The sequence below is a fragment of the Hyperolius riggenbachi genome, chromosome 6 (genome assembly GCF_040937935.1).
Source record: "Hyperolius riggenbachi isolate aHypRig1 chromosome 6, aHypRig1.pri, whole genome shotgun sequence".
Taxonomy (NCBI): Eukaryota; Metazoa; Chordata; class Amphibia; order Anura; family Hyperoliidae; genus Hyperolius; species Hyperolius riggenbachi.
The window spans coordinates 386,200,617-386,221,106 of record NC_090651.1 but is presented as its reverse complement, the minus strand read 5'-3'; the positions used below and the strand labels follow the sequence as shown (position 1 = coordinate 386,221,106).

The window sequence follows — 20,490 nt, the reverse complement described above, 5'->3', positions numbered from 1 at the left end:
TGGATGACGCATAACAATATATACTGACACTAATACAACAATCTACAGACACTAATAGTGTAATTAATATACTTGTTTCTCACAGAAACATTTACCATATGGCCAGATGGCATAAAACAATATCTACTGACACTAATACAACAATATCTACTGACACTAATACAACAATATATACTGACACTAATATAACAATATATACTGACACTAATATAACAATATCTACTGACACTAATACAACAATATCTACTGACACTAATACAACAATATCTACTGACACTAATATAACAATATCTACTGACACTAATATAACAATATCTACTGATACTAATATAACACTATCTACTGACACTAATACAACAATATCTACTGACACTAATACAACAATATCTACTGACACTAATATAACAATATCTACTGATACTAATACAGCAATATCTACTGACACTAATATATCAATATCTACTGATACTAATATAACAATATCTACTGACACTAATACAGCAATATCTACTGACACTAATATATCAATATCTACTGATACTAATATAACACTATCTACTGACACTAATACAACACTATGTACTGACACTAATATAACAATATCTACTGACACTAATACAACAATATCTACTGACACTAATATAACTATATATACTGACACTAATATACCAATATCTACTGACACTAATACAGCAATATCTACTGACACTAATACACCAATTTCTCCTGACACTAATACAACAATATCTACTGACACTAATACAGCAATATCTACTGACACTAATACAGCAATATCTACTGACACTAATATAACAATATCTACTGACACTAATACAGCAATATCTACTGACACTAATACAGCAATATCTACTGACACTAATATACCAATATCTACTGACACTAATACAGCAATATCTACTGACACTAATATAACAATATCTACTGACACTAATACACCAATTTCTCCTGACACTAATACAGCAATATCTATTGACACTAATATAACAATATCTACTGACACTAATATACCAATATCTACTGACACTAATACAGCAATATCTACTGACACTAATACACCAATTTCTCCTGACACTAATACAACAATATCTACTGACACTAATACAGCAATATCTACTGACACTAATACAGCAATATCTACTGACACTAATACAGCAATATCTACTGACACTAATATACCAATATCTACTGACACTAATATACCAATATCTACTGACACTAATATACCAATATCTACTGACACTAATACACCAATATCTACTGACACTAATACAGCAATATCTACTGACACTAATATAACAATATCTACTGACACTAATACACCAATATCTACTGACACTAATACACCAATTTCTCCTGACACTAATACAACAATATCTACTGACACTAATACAGCAATATCTACTGACACTAATACAGCAATATCTACTGACACTAATATAACAATATCTACTGACACTAATACACCAATATCTACTGACAATAATACACCAATTTCTCCTGACACTAATACAACAATATCTACTGACACTAATACAGCAATATCTACTGACACTAATACAGCAATATCTACTGACACTAATATAACAATATCTACTGACACTAATATACCAATATCTACTGACACTAATACAGCAATATCTACTGACACTAATATACCAATATCTACTGACACTAATACAGCAATATCTACTGACACTAATACAGCAATATCTACTGACACTAATACAGCAATATCTACTGACACTAATACAACAATATCTACTGACACTAATACAGCAATATCTACTGACACTAATACAGCAATATCTACTGACACTAATACACCAATATCTACTGACACTAATACAGCAATATCTACTGACACTAATACACCAATATCTACTGACACTAATACACCAATATCTACTGACACTAATATAACAATATCTACTGACACTAATACACCAATATCTACTGACACTAATACAGCAATTAATATACTTGTTCCTCACAGAAACTATTTCACCACACAGCTGGATGACGCATAACAATATATACTGACACTAATACAACAATCTACAGACACTAATAGTGTAATTAATATACTTGTTTCTCACAGAAACATTTACCATATGGCCAGATGGCATAAAACAATATCTACTGACACTAATACAACAATATATACTGACACTAATATAACAATATATACTGACACTAATATAACAATATCTACTGACACTAATACAACAATATCTACTGACACTAATACAACAATATCTACTGACACTAATATAACAATATCTACTGATACTAATATAACACTATCTACTGACACTAATACAACAATATCTACTGACACTAATACAACAATATCTACTGACACTAATATAACAATATCTACTGACACTAATATATCAATATCTACTGATACTAATATAACACTATCTACTGACACTAATACAACACTATGTACTGACACTAATATAACAATATCTACTGACACTAATACAACAATATCTACTGACACTAATATAACTATATATACTGACACTAATATACCAATATCTACTGACACTAATACAGCAATATCTACTGACACTAATACACCAATTTCTCCTGACACTAATACAACAATATCTACTGACACTAATACAGCAATATCTACTGACACTAATACAGCAATATCTACTGACACTAATATAACAATATCTACTGACACTAATACAGCAATATCTACTGACACTAATACAGCAATATCTACTGACACTAATATACCAATATCTACTGACACTAATACAGCAATATCTACTGACACTAATATAACAATATCTACTGACACTAATACACCAATTTCTCCTGACACTAATACAGCAATATCTACTGACACTAATATAACAATATCTACTGACACTAATACAGCAATATCTACTGACACTAATACAGCAATATCTACTGACACTAATACAGCAATATCTACTGACACTAATATACCAATATCTACTGACACTAATATTAATATCTACTGACACTAATATACCAATATCTACTGACACTAATACACCAATATCTACTGACACTAATACAGCAATATCTACTGACACTAATATAACAATATCTACTGACACTAATACACCAATATCTACTGACACTAATACACCAATTTCTCCTGACACTAATACAACAATATCTACTGACACTAATACAGCAATATCTACTGACACTAATACAGCAATATCTACTGACACTAATATAACAATATCTACTGACACTAATACACCAATTTCTCCTGACACTAATACAACAATATCTACTGACACTAATACATCAATATCTACTGACACTAATACAGCAATATCTACTGACACTAATATCACAATATCTACTGACACTAATACACCAATATCTACTGACACTAATACACCAATTTCTCCTGACACTAATACAACAATATCTACTGACACTAATACAGCAATATCTACTGACACTAATACAGCAATATCTACTGACACTAATATACCAATATCTACTGACACTAATATACCAATATCTACTGACACTAATACACCAATATCTACTGACACTAATACAGCAATATCTACTGACACTAATATAACAATATCTACTGACACTAATACACCAATATCTACTGACACTAATACACCAATTTCTCCTGACACTAATACAACAATATCTACTGACACTAATACAGCAATATCTACTGACACTAATACAGCAATATCTACTGACACTAATACACCAATATCTACTGACACTAATACAGCAATATCTACTGACACTAATACAGCAATATCTACTGACACTAATATACCAATATCTACTGACACTAATATAACAATATCTACTGACACTAATATACCAATATCTACTGACACTAATACAGCAATATCTACTGACACTAATACACCAATTTCTCCTGACACTAATACAACAATATCTACTGACACTAATACATCAATATCTACTGACACTAATACAGCAATATCTACTGACACTAATATAACAATATCTACTGACACTAATACACCAATATCTACTGACACTAATACACCAATTTCTCCTGACACTAATACACCAATATCTACTGACACTAATACACCAATATCTACTGACACTAATATAACAATATCTACTGACACTAATACAGCAATTAATATACTTGTTCCTCACAGAAACTATTTCACCACACAGCTGGATGACGCATAACAATATATACTGACACTAATACAACAATCTACAGACACTAATAGTGTAATTAATATACTTGTTTCTCACAGAAACATTTACCATATGGCCAGATGGCATAAAACAATATCTACTGACACTAATACAACAATATCTACTGACACTAATACAACAATATATACTGACACTAATATAACAATATATACTGACACTAATATAACAATATCTACTGACACTAATACAACAATATCTACTGACACTAATACAACAATATCTACTGACACTAATACAACAATATATACTGACACTAATATAACAATATCTACTGACACTAATACAACAATATCTACTGACACTAATACAACAATATCTACTGACACTAATATAACAATATCTACTGACACTAATATAACAATATCTACTGATACTAATACAACAATATCTACTGACACTAATACAACAATATCTACTGACACTAATATAACAATATCTACTGACACTAATATATCAATATCTACTGATACTAATATAACACTATCTACTGACACTAATACAACACTATGTACTGACACTAATATAACAATATCTACTGACACTAATACAACAATATCTACTGACACTAATACAACAATATATACTGACACTAATATAACAATATATACTGACACTAATATAACAATATCTATTGACACTAATACAACAATATCTACTGACACTAATATAACAATATCTACTGACACTAATATAACAATATCTACTGATACTAATATAACACTATCTACTGACACTAATACAACACTATGTACTGACACTAATATAACAATATCTACTGACACTAATACAACAATATCTACTGACACTAATATAACAATATCTACTGACACTAATACAACAATATCTACTGACACTAATATAACAATATCTACTGACACTAATATAACTATATATACTGACACTAATATACCAATATCTACTGACACTAATACAACAATATCTACTGACACTAATACAACAATATCTACTGACACTAATACAACAATATCTACTGACACTAATATAACAATATCTACTGACACTAATATACCAATATCTACTGACACTAATACACCAATATCTACTGACACTAATACAAGACTATACACTGACCCCAATATAACTATATATACTGACACTAATATACCAATATCTACTGACACTAATACAACAATATCTACTAACACTAATAAAACAATATCTACTAACACTAATACACCAACATCTACTGACACTAATATAACAATATCTACTGACACTAATATAACTATATATACTGACACTAATATACCAATATCTACTGACACTAATACACCAATATCTACTGACACTAATACAAGACTATACACTGACCCCAATATAACTATATATACTGACACTAATACAAGACTATACACTGACCCCAATATAACTATATATACTGACACTAATATACCAATATCTACTGACACTAATACAACAATATATACTGACACTAATATAACTATATATACTGACACTAATACAAGAATATATACTGACACTAATATAACAATATCTACTGACACTAATACAAGAATATATACTGACACTAGTGTTGGGCGAACACCTGGATGTTCGGGTTCGGGCCGAACAGGCCGAACATGGGCCAGATGTTCGGCATGTTCGGCCCGAATGCCGAACTCAATGGAAGTCAATGGGACCCCCGAACTTGCCCATTTTGGGGGCCCTATGGGGTCGCAGGCATAAGGGGGGAGCATGCCCCGATCGCGGGGGGGGTCGAAAATTCCCCCCACCCCCTCCGCTAGCGCTCCCCCCTCTGCCCGCTTCCCCATAAAAAAAGTTTAAGGCAAATTAAATAGTACTTGGTGGCTGGCCTGGCACTGGCAGTGGAGTGAGGAGGAGTCCGAGTAGCAGAGTGACGCGTTGAGGCCGGGCAGCGGGCGGTTCAGCGGTAGTACCCTTGTGGTACTTCCGCCCTTTCTCTGACCTCACGTCCTCTGCATACGAGGGTACGCGTCACGCGTACCCTCGTATGCGTCATCACGTAGAGAATCTCGCTCCTAAGAATATCATGTCTTGAACTGGTGTAAGCTGGCTTTTGTCCCAGCTCACGAGCCATCCAAACGCCTGAAGTGTGTCCAGTAGTTACTCTCTGCACCTGAATCAATTGGACGTCCTCAGCAAGCAGAATAATATCGTCCAGATAATGATGTGTTCTCAGTCCTTTCAGATGAAGTAAAGCTATTATCTGAACTAATACCTTGGTGAATGTTCTGGGAGTGGTACTTATACCAAAGGGGAGACATGTAAACTGTAGATGTAAATCTCCCACACAAAACCTTAGGTAACGCTGAAAATCCCGATGGATGGGGATATGTAAGTAAGCGTCCTCCAGGTCGGCTGATAACATCCAGTCTCCCCTTTCCACCGATAGGATTATCGACTGCAAGGACTCCATTTTGAAACGATGCAACCTGATGTGCTTGTTCAACAGTCTGAGATCTAATACTGGCCTCAACTTCCCTGTCTTCTTTTTCACAAAGAAAAGTGGTGAGTATAAACCTTACCCCCTTTCTTCACTCGGGACTTCTGCTACAGCCTTCTTTAAGATCAAGCCCTGTATATACACAGTTAATATGTGCTGTTTGTCTTCTGACTTTGGAATTTTTGTGGTAACGAACGTGTTGGGAGGAGGCTTGTCTTTGAAGCTCCAGCGATTCCCCTGAGTAACCGTCTCCACCACCCAGGAATTGTGAACGTGCTCCGCCCAAACGTGTCCGAACAGATGGAGCCTGCCTCCCACAGGACACATCTGGGCGGACACACCATCAAAACCCCTTGGACGTGCTAGGAACAGGGGGTGTAGTCTTCTGCTTATTTAGTCGCTGGACGGCAACCTGGCCTCCCTGCTAGTTCTTGTGAAACTCCTTACCACGTTCTGTAGGCCCTAGCAGTATGATATCTTGTTTGTTGAAAACGGTTGGACTGGGAAGAGAACAGTCTTTTTGTCTTGCGATCCTGTGGTATTAGTCCCGACTTTCCGCCAGTGACCTTGGAGATTGTAGAATCCATTCTGTCTCCAAACAATGTCTTCCCATCAAAAGGGATCTTACACCAGTTCTGTTTAGACATAGGATCCGCAAACCATGATCTGAGCCATAAGGCTCTTCTGGCCATAATGCCATATAACATTGATCTTGCAATACATCAGACTAGGTCTATGGCCACCTCTCCTATGAAATCTGATGTTAAGTTGAACTCCTGTAATACATTGATTAATGTCTCCTAGTCTGCATCGGTTGAGATTGCAGTCTGGAGGTTTTCCGTCCATGCTTTGATGGCTCCGCTCACAGAGGTTAGGGCTACCCCCCCCCCCCCCCCCATGACTGTATATATCTTCTTCAGATCACCGTCGATCTTCCTGTCAATCGGTTCCCTGAAAGATACTGCATCCTCAATCGGCAGCGTAACATGTTTCGCCAGCCTCATAACTAAGGCGTCTGGCGTCCACTGCTTGGACCTCATCCAATGCTTTAGTGTTCTTTTCCGGCAGGGGATAGAGCTTAGAAAGCCTGTTGTTTAAAGCTGCCTTCTTCTCAATGTTCGCCCTCTCTTCCTGTATTATCTTCCCTATCTCTTCCCTATCAGCAGGTGCCTCGGTTTCACCAGCTTGTGGTAATTTAGCAACATATTCCGTCATTGACTCCTGAACAGCTTTCCTAATTAGCTCCGACACCTCCACTGGTTGTTGTTGTTCTAAAGACATCTGTGAAAAACAGTCCTGGCAGACTAATTTTCCGGGTAAAGGTATTTTTCCGCATGCCCAACAAGGCTTAATTGAATGTCTATGCCTGTGATAGTGTCTATAGTCCGTGGGGGATCTGCTTATTGATCAGTCATAATAGCGAGAGTCCGATCGTCGTGGTGAGTTTTGCCACATGAAACCCCATTGGGAAATACAGGGCCCACCAGGAGAGTCTGAACTTGGCTGTAGAAAACCACCTTCTAGATGGCCGGTAAGCGTGCAGCAGCAGTTAATCCTATCCGAGGGGAGGACGAAAGCAAAAGACAGGTAGCAGTGGGGTTGGGTTTAATTTATCTAGTTACTTGTCCTATGAGAGTAGGGGGCGGGCAACTACCCGTATGTGCTGCCATGGAGGCATTAGGAAAACAATATATACTGACACTAATATAACAATATATACTGACACTATTATAACAATATATACTAAATAATAATACAACAATATCTACTGACACTAATATAACAATATCTACTGACACTAATACAAGAATATATACTGACACTAATACAATAATATACAGTGGCTTGCAAAAGTATTCGGCCCCCTTGAAGTTTTCCACATTTTGTCACATTACTGCCACAAACATGAATCAATTTTATTGGAATTCCACGTGAAAGACCAATACAGAGTGGTGTACAAAGTGGTGTACACGCAGGGCTGGCCCGCCAATGAGGCGGGGTGAAACTTTTGCCTCAGGCGGCACTTCTGGGGGGGCGGCACCCGCCCGTCCGTAGGTGTGGGGGGCCGCCCGAGCTGGAGGTGATAGCGGGCAGGAAGGGGGTATTGGGCCTAGCGGCGGGGAGGGGGGTCGGACCCCCCCCCTCCCTCGCCTGGGTCCCCCGTCCTCCGCTCCCCTCCAGCTTTAAAAAGTTCCGTGCTGGCTGCAGCTATGTGTAAGAGGCAACGGGCGGGGATCACTCACCTCTTCCTCGTTCCAGCGTGCGCTCCACTGACATCACTTCCTGCGGCGTAGCAGGAAGTGACGTCAGTGGAGCGCAGGCTGGCCTGGAACGAGGAAGAGGTGAGGGATCCCCGCCCGTTGCCTCTTACACATAGCTGCAGCCAGCACGGAACTTTTTAAAGCTGGAGGGGAGCGGAGAACAGGGGACCCAGGCGAGGGAGGGGGGGTCCGACCCCCCTCCCCGCCGCTAGGCCCAATACCCACTTCCTGCCCGCTATCTCCTCCAGCTCGGGCGGCCCCCCACACCCACGGCTTGGGGGGGGGGGGGGGGGGGGGGCGGGGGGTGGCGATTTCTTTGAAAATTGCCTCAGGCGGCAAAAAGTCTAGGGCTGGGCCCGTGTACACGTCTACAATTTGTACACGTGAGAAGTGGAACGAAAATCATACATGGTTCTAAGCAGCTGCAGCGCCATGCAGTGTAAACACCAGGGATTTCTTCCCCGTGTGTTTACATTTTGCCTGCGAGCCGCGATCGGAGGCTCGCAGGCAGTTCACGGAGACACCATCTGTGAACTGACATAGAACGGCCGCTTCCATGGAAACCCACAGACAACCAGTTTACACCAATCGGCGTTATCTGGTCGTCAAGAGGTTAATATACTTGTTCCTCACAAAAACATTCACCACACAGCCAGATGGCATATAACAATATATCCTGACACTAATACAAGACTATACACTGACACTAATTTAACTATATCTACTGTCTCCCTGGGAGATTCTGAAGTGATCGGCTGCCATAGGCTGATGCCTATGACTGATGATCATGGTGATTGGCTGGCTAGGAAAAAAAAAGTTTAAAAAAATGGTCAAATTTATTAATAAAATAATCAAATACATATTTATTAAAAAAAAATAAAAAAATTGGGGGAGCGATCATTGCCTACCAACAGAAATCTCTGTTGGTGGGCAGAAAAGAGGGGGGGGGGGGATCAGGGCCGGCCTTAGGTTTCACATCGCCCTGAGCAAAACCTGATTTTTGTGCCCCGCCCCTTTTATCGTCTTCCCGCACACACAGGCCCATATGCAATTCACCTTTTCTCCTGAGATATCTCCTAGGACAGTGGTTCCCAACCTTTTTGACATCGTGACACATCACGCCAAATGCTCAGGTCTCCGTGACACATCACATATGTATAATAGAAAAAAAATACTATTAATAACCATGAATGGATGGAAAGAGTGCATCATCGTGAATATACTTAAAAAGAATCTTTCAGGAATATTAAGGAATATTAATAAAAACAATCAGTGGGACAGTTAGCGCCCCCCCCCCTCCCATTTAGAATGGTAGCACAGCATCGACAATTTGCGCCACACGTTATAGCCGCAGTGCGCCCCCCCAAAAAATGACCTCAGACTCAGTATAGGTAGGTAGCCAGGTATCGGTGCCCCCCAGTATAGGATCTCATGTGTAGGTGCCCTCAATATAGGTTGCCAAGCATAGGTGCCCCCAGTATAGGAAGTCAGTTGAAGGTCTCCATCCCCCTCAAAGGTAGCCAGGCATAGGGGCCTCCAGTATAGGTAGCCAAGTGTTGGTGCCCTCAGTAAAGGTAGCCAGCAATAGGTGCCCCCAGTATAGAAAATCAGGTGTAGGTGCCCTCAGTATACGTAACCAGCTATAGAAGCTGGCACCCTGAGCGACCGCTCCAGTCGCTCAGGTCGAAGGCCAGCTATTGGGGGGGGGATTACTTGTGTGCTGAGTTGTGTGACCGTGCAGCGAGGCCTTAAAGCTGCAGTGGCCCATTTTGTAAAAAATTGCCTGGTCTTTAGGGGGGTTTAAGCCCGTGGTCCTCAAGTGGTTTAAGTGTAAAAGAGCCCTAAGGCATTAGGCAGAAAACATTAATTTGTTTTGTTTATTTGTACGTTTTGTGTTGCCCGTAGTATATGGGACGTTCATGTCAATATGAGACTTGCTGTTGTAGTTCTCTGTTCTAAGGAGGAGTCTATAGCTGTGAAGTGCTTTTCCAAACCTTCAGAGTACTTTGGCCAGTGGTCTAACTACCATTTATGAACCCCCCCCCCCCCCCCAGCAAGACGCAAGACCTCAATGTTTACACCCCTTCCCTTGCCTCCCCTTGGGGCCCATCTCACAAGGCTCATAAGACAAGAGTGGCCATCTTGATCTTCACACCCATAACAAGTGTAGCCACAAAACCACCTGATATGAAGTATAGTCCCCTGTATGGGAGGAAGGGAAGCTCTGCCCCCCCCCCCCTCAATCACAGGCGTACGTTAAAAAGGGGCGCTGGGAAAAAAGGGCGCCGGGTTTTTAACGATAAGCATGGATAACGTTTAAAAATGTATTGTACTGTATTTCGTTTAAAATTAATGTTTTATAAAGTTATAAATCATTAAATAATGTGCATTAAATCGGCAATTGTAAAAACGTTAATCTTTCGTTTAAATAGTGAAACGTATAATAACGTTTAAAAAAAAAAATACTAAGTAACCCTCCCTGTACCTACCCCTAACCCCTAGACCCCCCTGTTGATGCCTAAACCTAAGACCCCCCCTGTTGGTGCCTAAGTAACCCTCCCTGTACCTACCCCTAACCCCTAGACCCCCCTGTTAGTGCCTAAACCTAAGACCCCCCTGTTGGTGCCTAAACCTAAGACCCCCCTGTTAGTGCCTAAACCTAAGACCCCCCTGTTGGTGCCTAAACCTAAGACCCCCCTGTTAGTGCCTAAACCTAAGACCCCCCTGTTGGTGCCTAAACCTAAGACCCCCCTGTTGGTGCCTAAACCTAAGACCCCCCTGTTGGTACCTAAACCTAAGACCCCCCTGTTAGTTATTTCGTTTAAAAATAATGTTAAAAAAAAAAATGTACTGTTTTTCGTTTAAAAATAATATTTAAAAAAAAATATTGTACTGGTTTTCGTTTAAAAATAAAATTTAAAAATGTATAAATCATTAAATAATGTGTAATCATGAGAAACAGTAATAAAACATTAAGTCTCCGGGCGCCGCTTTTAAAACGTTATTTTTCTCCGGCGCCCTTTTTTCCTATCGGGCGCCCATTAAACGATATTTATTATAGGAGTGAATGGCGGCACCCGATTTGTCCACTAGCCTCAGGCGCCCGAATTTACTGTTTCCCAATCACAGGGCCTCTCCCATCTAATTACATTTTAGCTGTTTGCTTCCCTTACATCGCTGATGTGACTAGTCGCTACGGGTTATAGATAGATATGGATGGCATTTTCATTTGTATTTGTGAAAAAAAAATCACATTTCTTTACAGTGACTGGTGACCGGAAACTCAGAAGATGTCTACCCAGAGGACTGAAGATGACCCTCTGCCTTCTACCACCCAGATGGGCAAGAGAAGGGGTGGCAAAGCAAAGCATGGAAAGAACGTTAGTATGGACGTATTTCATGAATGAGCCTGATGTGACTGTACAATGTGATTCATAAATAAAGATGCGCAGTGTTGAAATGCTGCCACATAATGTTCCCACACGCATCCCGCTGCACGCACATTTCATGTGCCCCTCTGTAGGCTTTGGTCACAACGCTTCCGTTTCTGATTTGTGTCGTTCAGTCAAGGAGCTCAGCCACATCTAATGCATTTTTCTGTTTGCAGGGGAAAAAGAAAACTAATTTAGGGCCCATTCACACTTACAATTGTAAAGCGCCAGCGATTAACGCTAATGTTTCGCAACCGTGATTTTGCGGGATAAACTCTTATTTTTTCACTGTACTTCCTTGCGATTTTTGAGCGATCGTGATTGGCAGTTTTTAACATTGTAATTGTGATCGCTCAAAAGTCCTGAGAAAGCACATACAGTGCACCTCGTTCGCATTTGCCAATAATCGTGAATTGCTGCAGATTGCGGTAGTGAGCTCACGGCCATATACTTTTTATTGCACCAGCACTTTAAAAAGCGCTAGCGATTGCCGGCAATTCGTCAAGTTAGCAGTAAACTCACGCTAATCGCCCTTTAAGCTACAGCAGAATCTCAGTTATCCAGCAGCTATGGAGATTGGTAAGTGCCACCACATAAATGTAGTTTCTTGTCGCTTGAGAGTTACTATTAAAGTAAAACTGTAAGCAGATTTTTTTTTAAAAGCAGATACTTACCTGAGTTGTGGGAAGCTTCGCTGTAGGCCAGAGGCTCCCTGATGCTCTTTGACCTCTCAAATGCTGTCCAAGACCCTCTTCACGTCAGTGGTCTCACACCCGTGCCAGTATGAGTGTGGCCATACTGTGCAGGCACCAGCAGGGCAGTAGCACAAAGCCAATCGTGCACAGTGGAAAAAGCCACGCTCGAGAGCCTTTATGCCACTGCACAGGTGCAAACCCTACTGGCGCCTGCGTAGTACGGCTGCGATCGTTCTCAGACAGGAACACGGCCACAAGCAACATTTTTGACAATGTTGTTGAATAAGTTATAGAGGGGGCCAGCGCTGCAATGAAAGGGTGTAAGGAGATGGGAGATTCCCCTGGACTATCCAAAAGGCTTCCTTGTACTGTTGTATCTAGTTGTGTTTGTTTGCTTTTACCTGAGGTATGCTTTAAAGGAACAAGCTGGTTAGAAATAAAATGTTAGTCGCCCCAGAGTTCAGGCCACACTTCTATCCCTGCCCTTGTATCATCAAGGAAAGCTTGAATGAGAAAATCTTCAATAGACCAAAGCAAAAAGTTCAAAATTTAAAAATCTGTATAGAAAAAGCCCAAACATTTGTCTTATAGCTCCTTTAAAGTGTACCTGAGACAATGAAAGTAAAAGTCCATCTGCTTCCCCCCCAGGTTCCATCTGTTCTGCCTCTGTCAGCCATGTGCATTCCCAGCCACCCTCAAACATCCCCCCCTCAATCGCGCTCCCTTTGTCAGAAGAGTTCTGCACATACACAGTTCATTAAGACTGAAACAACACTTGTGCACAATGGTGCACAGCTCCAGGGATGGATCTAGGGGGGGGGGGAAAGCGGGTATCTTGCCCCAGGCGCAGTTTGTTGAATTCTTAAAAAGGCGGCAAAATGAATGGCAGTTTAGGCGCTAAAACCTGACCTTTAGGCGCCAAAACCTGACCTTGCCCCAGGCGCAACTTGTTCTTGATCCGTCCCTGCACAGCTCGGAGCATGCATAAGCAGTAGCCCGCCACCGGACTAGATTGCAGACTCCACAGCGGCAGAATGGAGGGGACCAATATAAATCCTCTTACTTTCATAGTCTCAGGTTTACATATCACATATCCCTGATGCTCTCATCGTGGCTAACCACCGTAGGTTGATGAGAAGGGAATTGTGCATCAGGGATTTGTGATCGTAATAGAGAAGTAACGGATTTGTATACAAGCTCCCTAGCTTGGACTTTTTGCATATGGATTTTGAACTTGAAGATTGCAACTTTATTTAAAAAATAGGCCCCAATTATCTCAGGTGATCACTGCTCCATAATTTCTAATTAAAAATGTAAATTCTGAATTTAAGATTTGTCCAATGGAGTTCAGAATGACATCCAGGTCAAATGCAGAAAAATAAGCATCTGTGTACACAGTCCATAAAACTGCTTTTTGTTTTGTGTATTTATTTCGCTGGCTATAGGGTGGTACTATTTCAGAAAAGAGTTTTGTAAACACCAGCAAACTAAAAGGCACATATAATGCAATCCGAATCTGACATTTAATTCTAGGCTTCTAGTCGTTCTGAAGATATCTCACGGTACTTCACAAAACAGGAATGGCTAGAGATGGCCGAGTGGGAGAAAATTCGCTATCGAAATATGAAACAGAACTATGAGAAGATGCTGGAGATAGGTGAGAGACTGTTTCTGGACTATTGCTGGGTGTACACTATACGATTTGTGAGAGACCAGGTAAACAGCAGCGGACCCCATCTAATTCATTTTACTGCTGAGTTGTTGTTGGGTTTTTGTTTTTTTTGGCTTAACATGTCAGCTTTATTGAAATGAAAGTTAGTAACAGAACATATGAAAAAAAAAAAAAAAACACGCTTTCAAGACAATACAATACGGTTGATGTTCACAATAAATGGAAAATAAAACCGTCACAAAGATCCTGTCAGTGAGCATCAATGTAATCTGAGCAAAAAGTATACCATGGCAAACATTATAGAGGTGGACAAGAAACCAAGGGAGAGGATAAACACATTTTTGGGAAAAATACATAGGGTGTTAAAGGGAAGGTTCACGGTAAATAAAAAATACAAATCCACTTACCTGGGGCTTCCTCCAGCCCATGGCAGTCAGGATGTGCCCTCGACGCCGCTCCGCAGGCTCCGGGTCTTCTCCGGTGGCGCACCAATGTGCGTCTCATGCAGGCGCGCTGACATCATCGGACGTCCTCCGGGCTGTACTGCGCAGGCTCAGTAGTTCTACGCCTGCGCAGTACAGCCCGGAGGACGTCCGATGACGTCAGCGTGCCCCCGTGAGACGCACATTGGAGCGCACAAGAGCCCGACCTGGAAGCCGGCCTGGCCAGGTCGGGTCCGCCACCGGAGAAGACCGGGAGCCTGCGGAGCGGCGTCGAGGGCACTTCCTGCCTGCCATGGGCTGGAGGAAGCCCCAGGTAAGTGGATTTGTAAATTTATTTTTTTATCAGAGTCCGTGGATCTTCCCTTTAAGATAATCAGACCCCTGACCCCTGAGCCAAAACCCTTAGGCTAGATTCACAGTGGGACATAATTGTCCTGCGTTAATAAAGTTGCATAATGCAGGTTAGCACACGGCAATGTTAACCCTATGCGACATTCACAGTGCGATGTTAAATTTGTGTTGTAAATGTTGCGTTTATTGTGACGCACTGCTGCAGTGAGTTACCTCTTAACGCAGATGTTTACAGATACAGGGAAGCATACTTTTCATTGCCTGTATGCTCTACTGTGTCTACTGTATGCGACGGTAACACAGCATTTAGTTGCGTTGTAATTTTGCATTGCGATCTTAACATCGCATCATAACGCGATATCCTACTGTGAATCTAGCCTCAATGAAATCAGCATGTATAACTGCAGTAGTTTGCTATTGGCATGCAGCTAAGGACTAAATAAGAGTGGCACCGCAGGCAATGTTAAGTATGGCAAGAGGCTATCCAAACATCCCAGATTCATGTATATTTATTTGATAAATAGCTTTGTGGAACAGAAGAATGGTGTTAGTGGCCTTTACCCAGTCAGCCAAAGAGGGTACTGTGGGTTGTATCCAGTGTTCCGTCAGAAGCTTACATGCAACATGAAGAAAGCGTAACAAAAAAAGTTTTGCATATTTGCCCCCTGAGCCTGAAAGGGCACAATCAGGGGTGTAGCAATAGGGGTTGCAGAGGTTGTGACTGCATCAGGGCCCTTGGGCCAGAGGGGCCCCCAAGGGCCCTCCCTCAACTGCAGTATTAGCTCTCTATTGGTCCTGTGCTCATAATAATCCCTTCTATAGATACTATGAATAGTGGTAATCCTTAACAAACTGTTCCCCATTCCAATCTTGCACTTCTGACACTGTAGTTGCCATTGGCAGGTTTTGGTACGTCATATCAATTGTTATGTATAGAGTGCATGGGGGGCCCCAATGTAAAACTTGCATCGGGACCCATAGCTCCTTAGCTACGCCACTGTGGAAGACCACAGGCTCAGTTCAAGTTAAGGCTTGAAGTGGCAGACCAAGAAAAATCTCGGATAAACAGAAGCGACGAATGGTAAGAACAGCCAGAGTCAAACCACAGACCAGCACCAAAGACCTACAACATCATCTTGCTGCAGATGGAGTCACTGTGCATTGTTCAACCATTAGGCGCACTTTACACAAGGAGATGCTGTATGTGAGAGTGATGCAGAGGAAGCCTTTTCTCCGCCCACAGCACAAACAGAGCCGTTTGAGGTATGCTAAAGCACATTTGGACAAGCCAGCTTCATTTTGGAATAAGGTGCTGTGGACTGATGAAACTAAAATTGAGTTATTTGGGCATAACAAGGGGCGTTATGCATGGAGGAAAAACAACATAGCATTCCAAGAAAAACACCTGCTGCCTACAGTAAAATATGATGGTGGTTCCATCATGCTGTGGGGCTGTGTGGCCAGTGCAGGGACTGGGAATCTTGTCAAAGTTGAGGGACGCATGGATTCCACTCAGTATCTTTCAACAAGACAACGACCCTAAACACTGCTCAAAATCCACTAAGGCATTCATGCAGAGGAACAAGTACAGCGTTCTGGAATGGCCATCTCAGTCCCCAGACCTGGACATAATTGAAAATCTGTGGTGTGATTTAAAGAGAGCTGTCCATGCTCGGAAGCCATCAAACCTGAATGAACTAGAGATGTTTTGTAAAGAAGAATGGTCCAAAATACCTTCAACCAGAATCCAATCGTTTAGAGGCTGTAATTTCTGCAAAAGGAGGATTTACTAAATATTGATTTCATTTCTTTTTTGTGATGCCCAAATGTATGCACCTGCCTAATTTTGTTTAAACAATTATTGCAGACTCTCTGTAAATCCATTAAACTTCATTTAACTTCTCAAATATCACTGTGTGTGTCTCCTATATGATATATTTAACTGACATTTGTTTTTTATCGTAACAACCAACGATTTATACAGGAAAATCATGACGATTAACAAAGTTGCCCAAACTTTCGCATCCCTCTATATATCTATATATATATATATATATATATATATATATATATATATATATATATATATATTGTAATATAAAGAAACAGAGTTGTTCATAGACGATATGATATATTAGTATACTGTAACGATCTGCGGGCGATTTCCAAAGTCAGCGCACACAGTAGAGCCCGGCGGACGTCCGATGACGTCAGAGCGGCTGCGTGGGACGCAGAAGTGCCGGGCCTTGGAGCGCAGAAGAGCCCAACCTGGCAGCCGGCCTGGCCAGGTCGGGTCGGCCACCGGAGACCACCGGGAGCCTGCGGAGCGGCGCCGAGGGCACCTCCTGCCTGCCACGGGCTGGAGGAAGCCCCAGGTAAGTGGAAATTGATTTTTATTTTTTCACTCCCCTCCCTGAACCTTCCCTTTAATATAAGAAATGACATTGCCTATATCACATTAAGATGTGTCAGTAAATTCAAGGTGAAAAACTCCACCAGATTTTACTGGAGCAAACTTTTCACTTGTAATCGCTGCAGGAAGCGTCTCTTTCAGGTGAGTACGTTTCCTAGACTTTTTCTTTTTAATCTTTACAGCTTTAGATTGCTGCTGACAAAAAGAACCTTTGGAACTTTCTTTTGCGAACTGGATAGTTCCACAGGAAATTACTGAATCAACAGATTGAGCTAGCAACTCATTAGAATATGGTAATGACTGAGTAGTACTGCATGAATCAATTGGATCAGCAGTCTGCACAGCAGGAAAAAACTAATTGAAATAACGTGGGATAGGCATATCAAGTTTACAAGAAAATAAATGGGCAAGAAATCTGCGAGGGTTATGTATCAGATTCCAGTGTCTAGCCCATTTATCAGCCCACACAAACAGATCCGCTTGGAGAAGATTGCAAGCAATCTGAGCACCCCAATTTTAGGGGCCTGAAATTCGGGATTCGCCAGGAATCGCAAACACTCTGAAATAAACTCATCTCTGGTTTCAGAGTTCAGCGTCTTAAATGTTTAAAAGAAGCAAAAACCATAATGAGCAAAATCGTACAATTCAGAAATTCCCTCTACACTGGGAATTTCAGGTTTGGCTCGACATAATGTAACGATCTGCGGGCGATTTCCAAAGTCAGCGCATGCCACGTGCGCTGAAGCAGAAGGGAATCGCCACAGTCACAGAAGCAAAGTACCCAGTATAAGTTTGTAGAGGAGAATTCCAACCAGCAGATGGAGCTGTGGAGTACAGAGGGATAAGTCCTCTGTACAGCCACAGATGCTAGATTGAAATTGTACGATTGAACAAGACTGGGCAACAAGGTAGCAACCCAGAAGAATGCAAGAAGAGAGACAGACTATGTGAATGTCTACCAATCTAGTTGCCACCCAGCGACGGTAGACATATCACATCAGAACAGACCAGAGTAAGAAAGCTAATCGCAAGAGAGGCGATAGCTATCAGCAAGACAAGACTGAGTAAAGACAGAGCGTGAACTGAGCAAGGAAGACACAGCAAATCACCACAATCTGAATGCCAATGAAAATAACAAACGAACTGGCTAAACGCGGTCCCCGCACGATATGCGCAACAGAGACAAACGCGTTAATGGTACGGCCACCGCACGTTACGCGCAACAGTGGCAAAACGTACCAACCCTGACTAACTAATGAACACGGAGAAAGAAAACAAACAGATAACGCGAACGCTTGCTAATCGGTTGCCTCACACCAGACAACAGCAAGCGTTCGTTCCAGACAAGACAGACAGAAGGAGTAACCAGTAGCAACCGGTTGGGGCGAATGCGATCTAAGAACAGGACAGAACGATTCACTGTCAGCCACCGCTGGCGACAGTACAATCGCACAGACAAGACAGACAGAAGGAGTAACCAGTAGCAACCGCAGCTAAGGTTATACTCCAAGGTTCTGACAAGAGAGGAAAGCTTGCTAATCGGTTACCTCACAACAGACAACAGCAAGCGTTCGTTCCAGACAAGGCCGACAGAAGGAGTAACCAATAGCAACCGCAGCTAAGGTTATACTCCAAAATTCAGACAAGAAAGATCCACCGCCTATAATGCTAGGGCAAATGCGATCTAAGAACAGGACAAAATGATTCACTGTCAGCCACCGCTGGTGATAGTGCAATCGCACAGACAAGACAGAATAGGCAGTACAAATTATAACACAAACCTGACTGCACTAAATAGGAATGCAAGGAGCACTCCCCAAGAATTAACTACACTAGAACATAGTAACAAGATGCTGAGACTCTAAGGTAAGTTTCCCTACTGAGGAACTATGTCGAGTGAGGAATTCTGGGAGGAAATTACATTTATACTAGAAACCTCCAAAGGAAGCAGACAAGCAATTTGCATGACAAGTGGATGCAAATCAGTCAGCCTTTCAAACTGACAGAAATGTCTCTTTTCCCTAGACTGAACTATGCAAGCTGCATAGGAAACAAAACAGTCCAGGGAATCAAGACCAGCAGATCGGATTCTGACATATACTAAATAATTGGTTGAATTGAATGCACTTTAAACACGCTATTGGCAGCAGATCCATGCATTAAAATCCTATTCATGCACTGACATTGCTAACCACTGATGCTTACTAATTAACTTATAAATGCAATTGGAATACATAAGTACAACTGAATTATATCTACCAGGACAACCCACCCAATTCCATAGTCCCCAACAGTCCCGATTTCGTCGGGACTGTCCCTTTTTGGGGGGGCCCTCCCGCCATCCTGCGCTGCCCCCCTTCTGTCCCGGCCGCTGGGCAGAGAGGGGAAAAAACCTGATTGAGGCACCAGCCCTGGGGATGCATTATGCGGGATGGACGACCGCCGCCATTTCTCCCTCCCTCCCTTCTAATGTGCCCCCCAGTGTCGTTGCCCCCCCACCTGCAGAGTTAAATGCGCAGCG

General features: G+C 41.6%; 1 protein-coding gene across 8 annotated transcripts in view; it reads left to right on the top strand.

Annotated features, from left to right (window-relative positions):
* The window catches only part of LOC137521991 (histone-lysine N-methyltransferase PRDM9-like), a 144,604-nt gene that overhangs the window by 45,942 nt on the left and 78,172 nt on the right, over window positions 1–20,490 (top strand). For 7 of the 8 annotated variants that reach the window (XM_068241983.1, XM_068241982.1, XM_068241981.1 and 4 more), the window contains exons 2-4: window positions 6,653–6,768; window positions 12,230–12,344; window positions 14,624–14,747. In XM_068241983.1, coding sequence (XP_068098084.1) covers window positions 12,255–12,344; window positions 14,624–14,747 — 214 coding nt within the window. In that variant the 5' untranslated portion in view covers window positions 6,653–6,768; window positions 12,230–12,254. Of the gene's footprint in view, window positions 1–6,652; window positions 6,769–7,866; window positions 8,026–12,229; window positions 12,345–14,623; window positions 14,748–20,490 lie in introns of all 8 variants that reach the window. The other variant, XM_068241987.1, reaches the window with a different exon arrangement.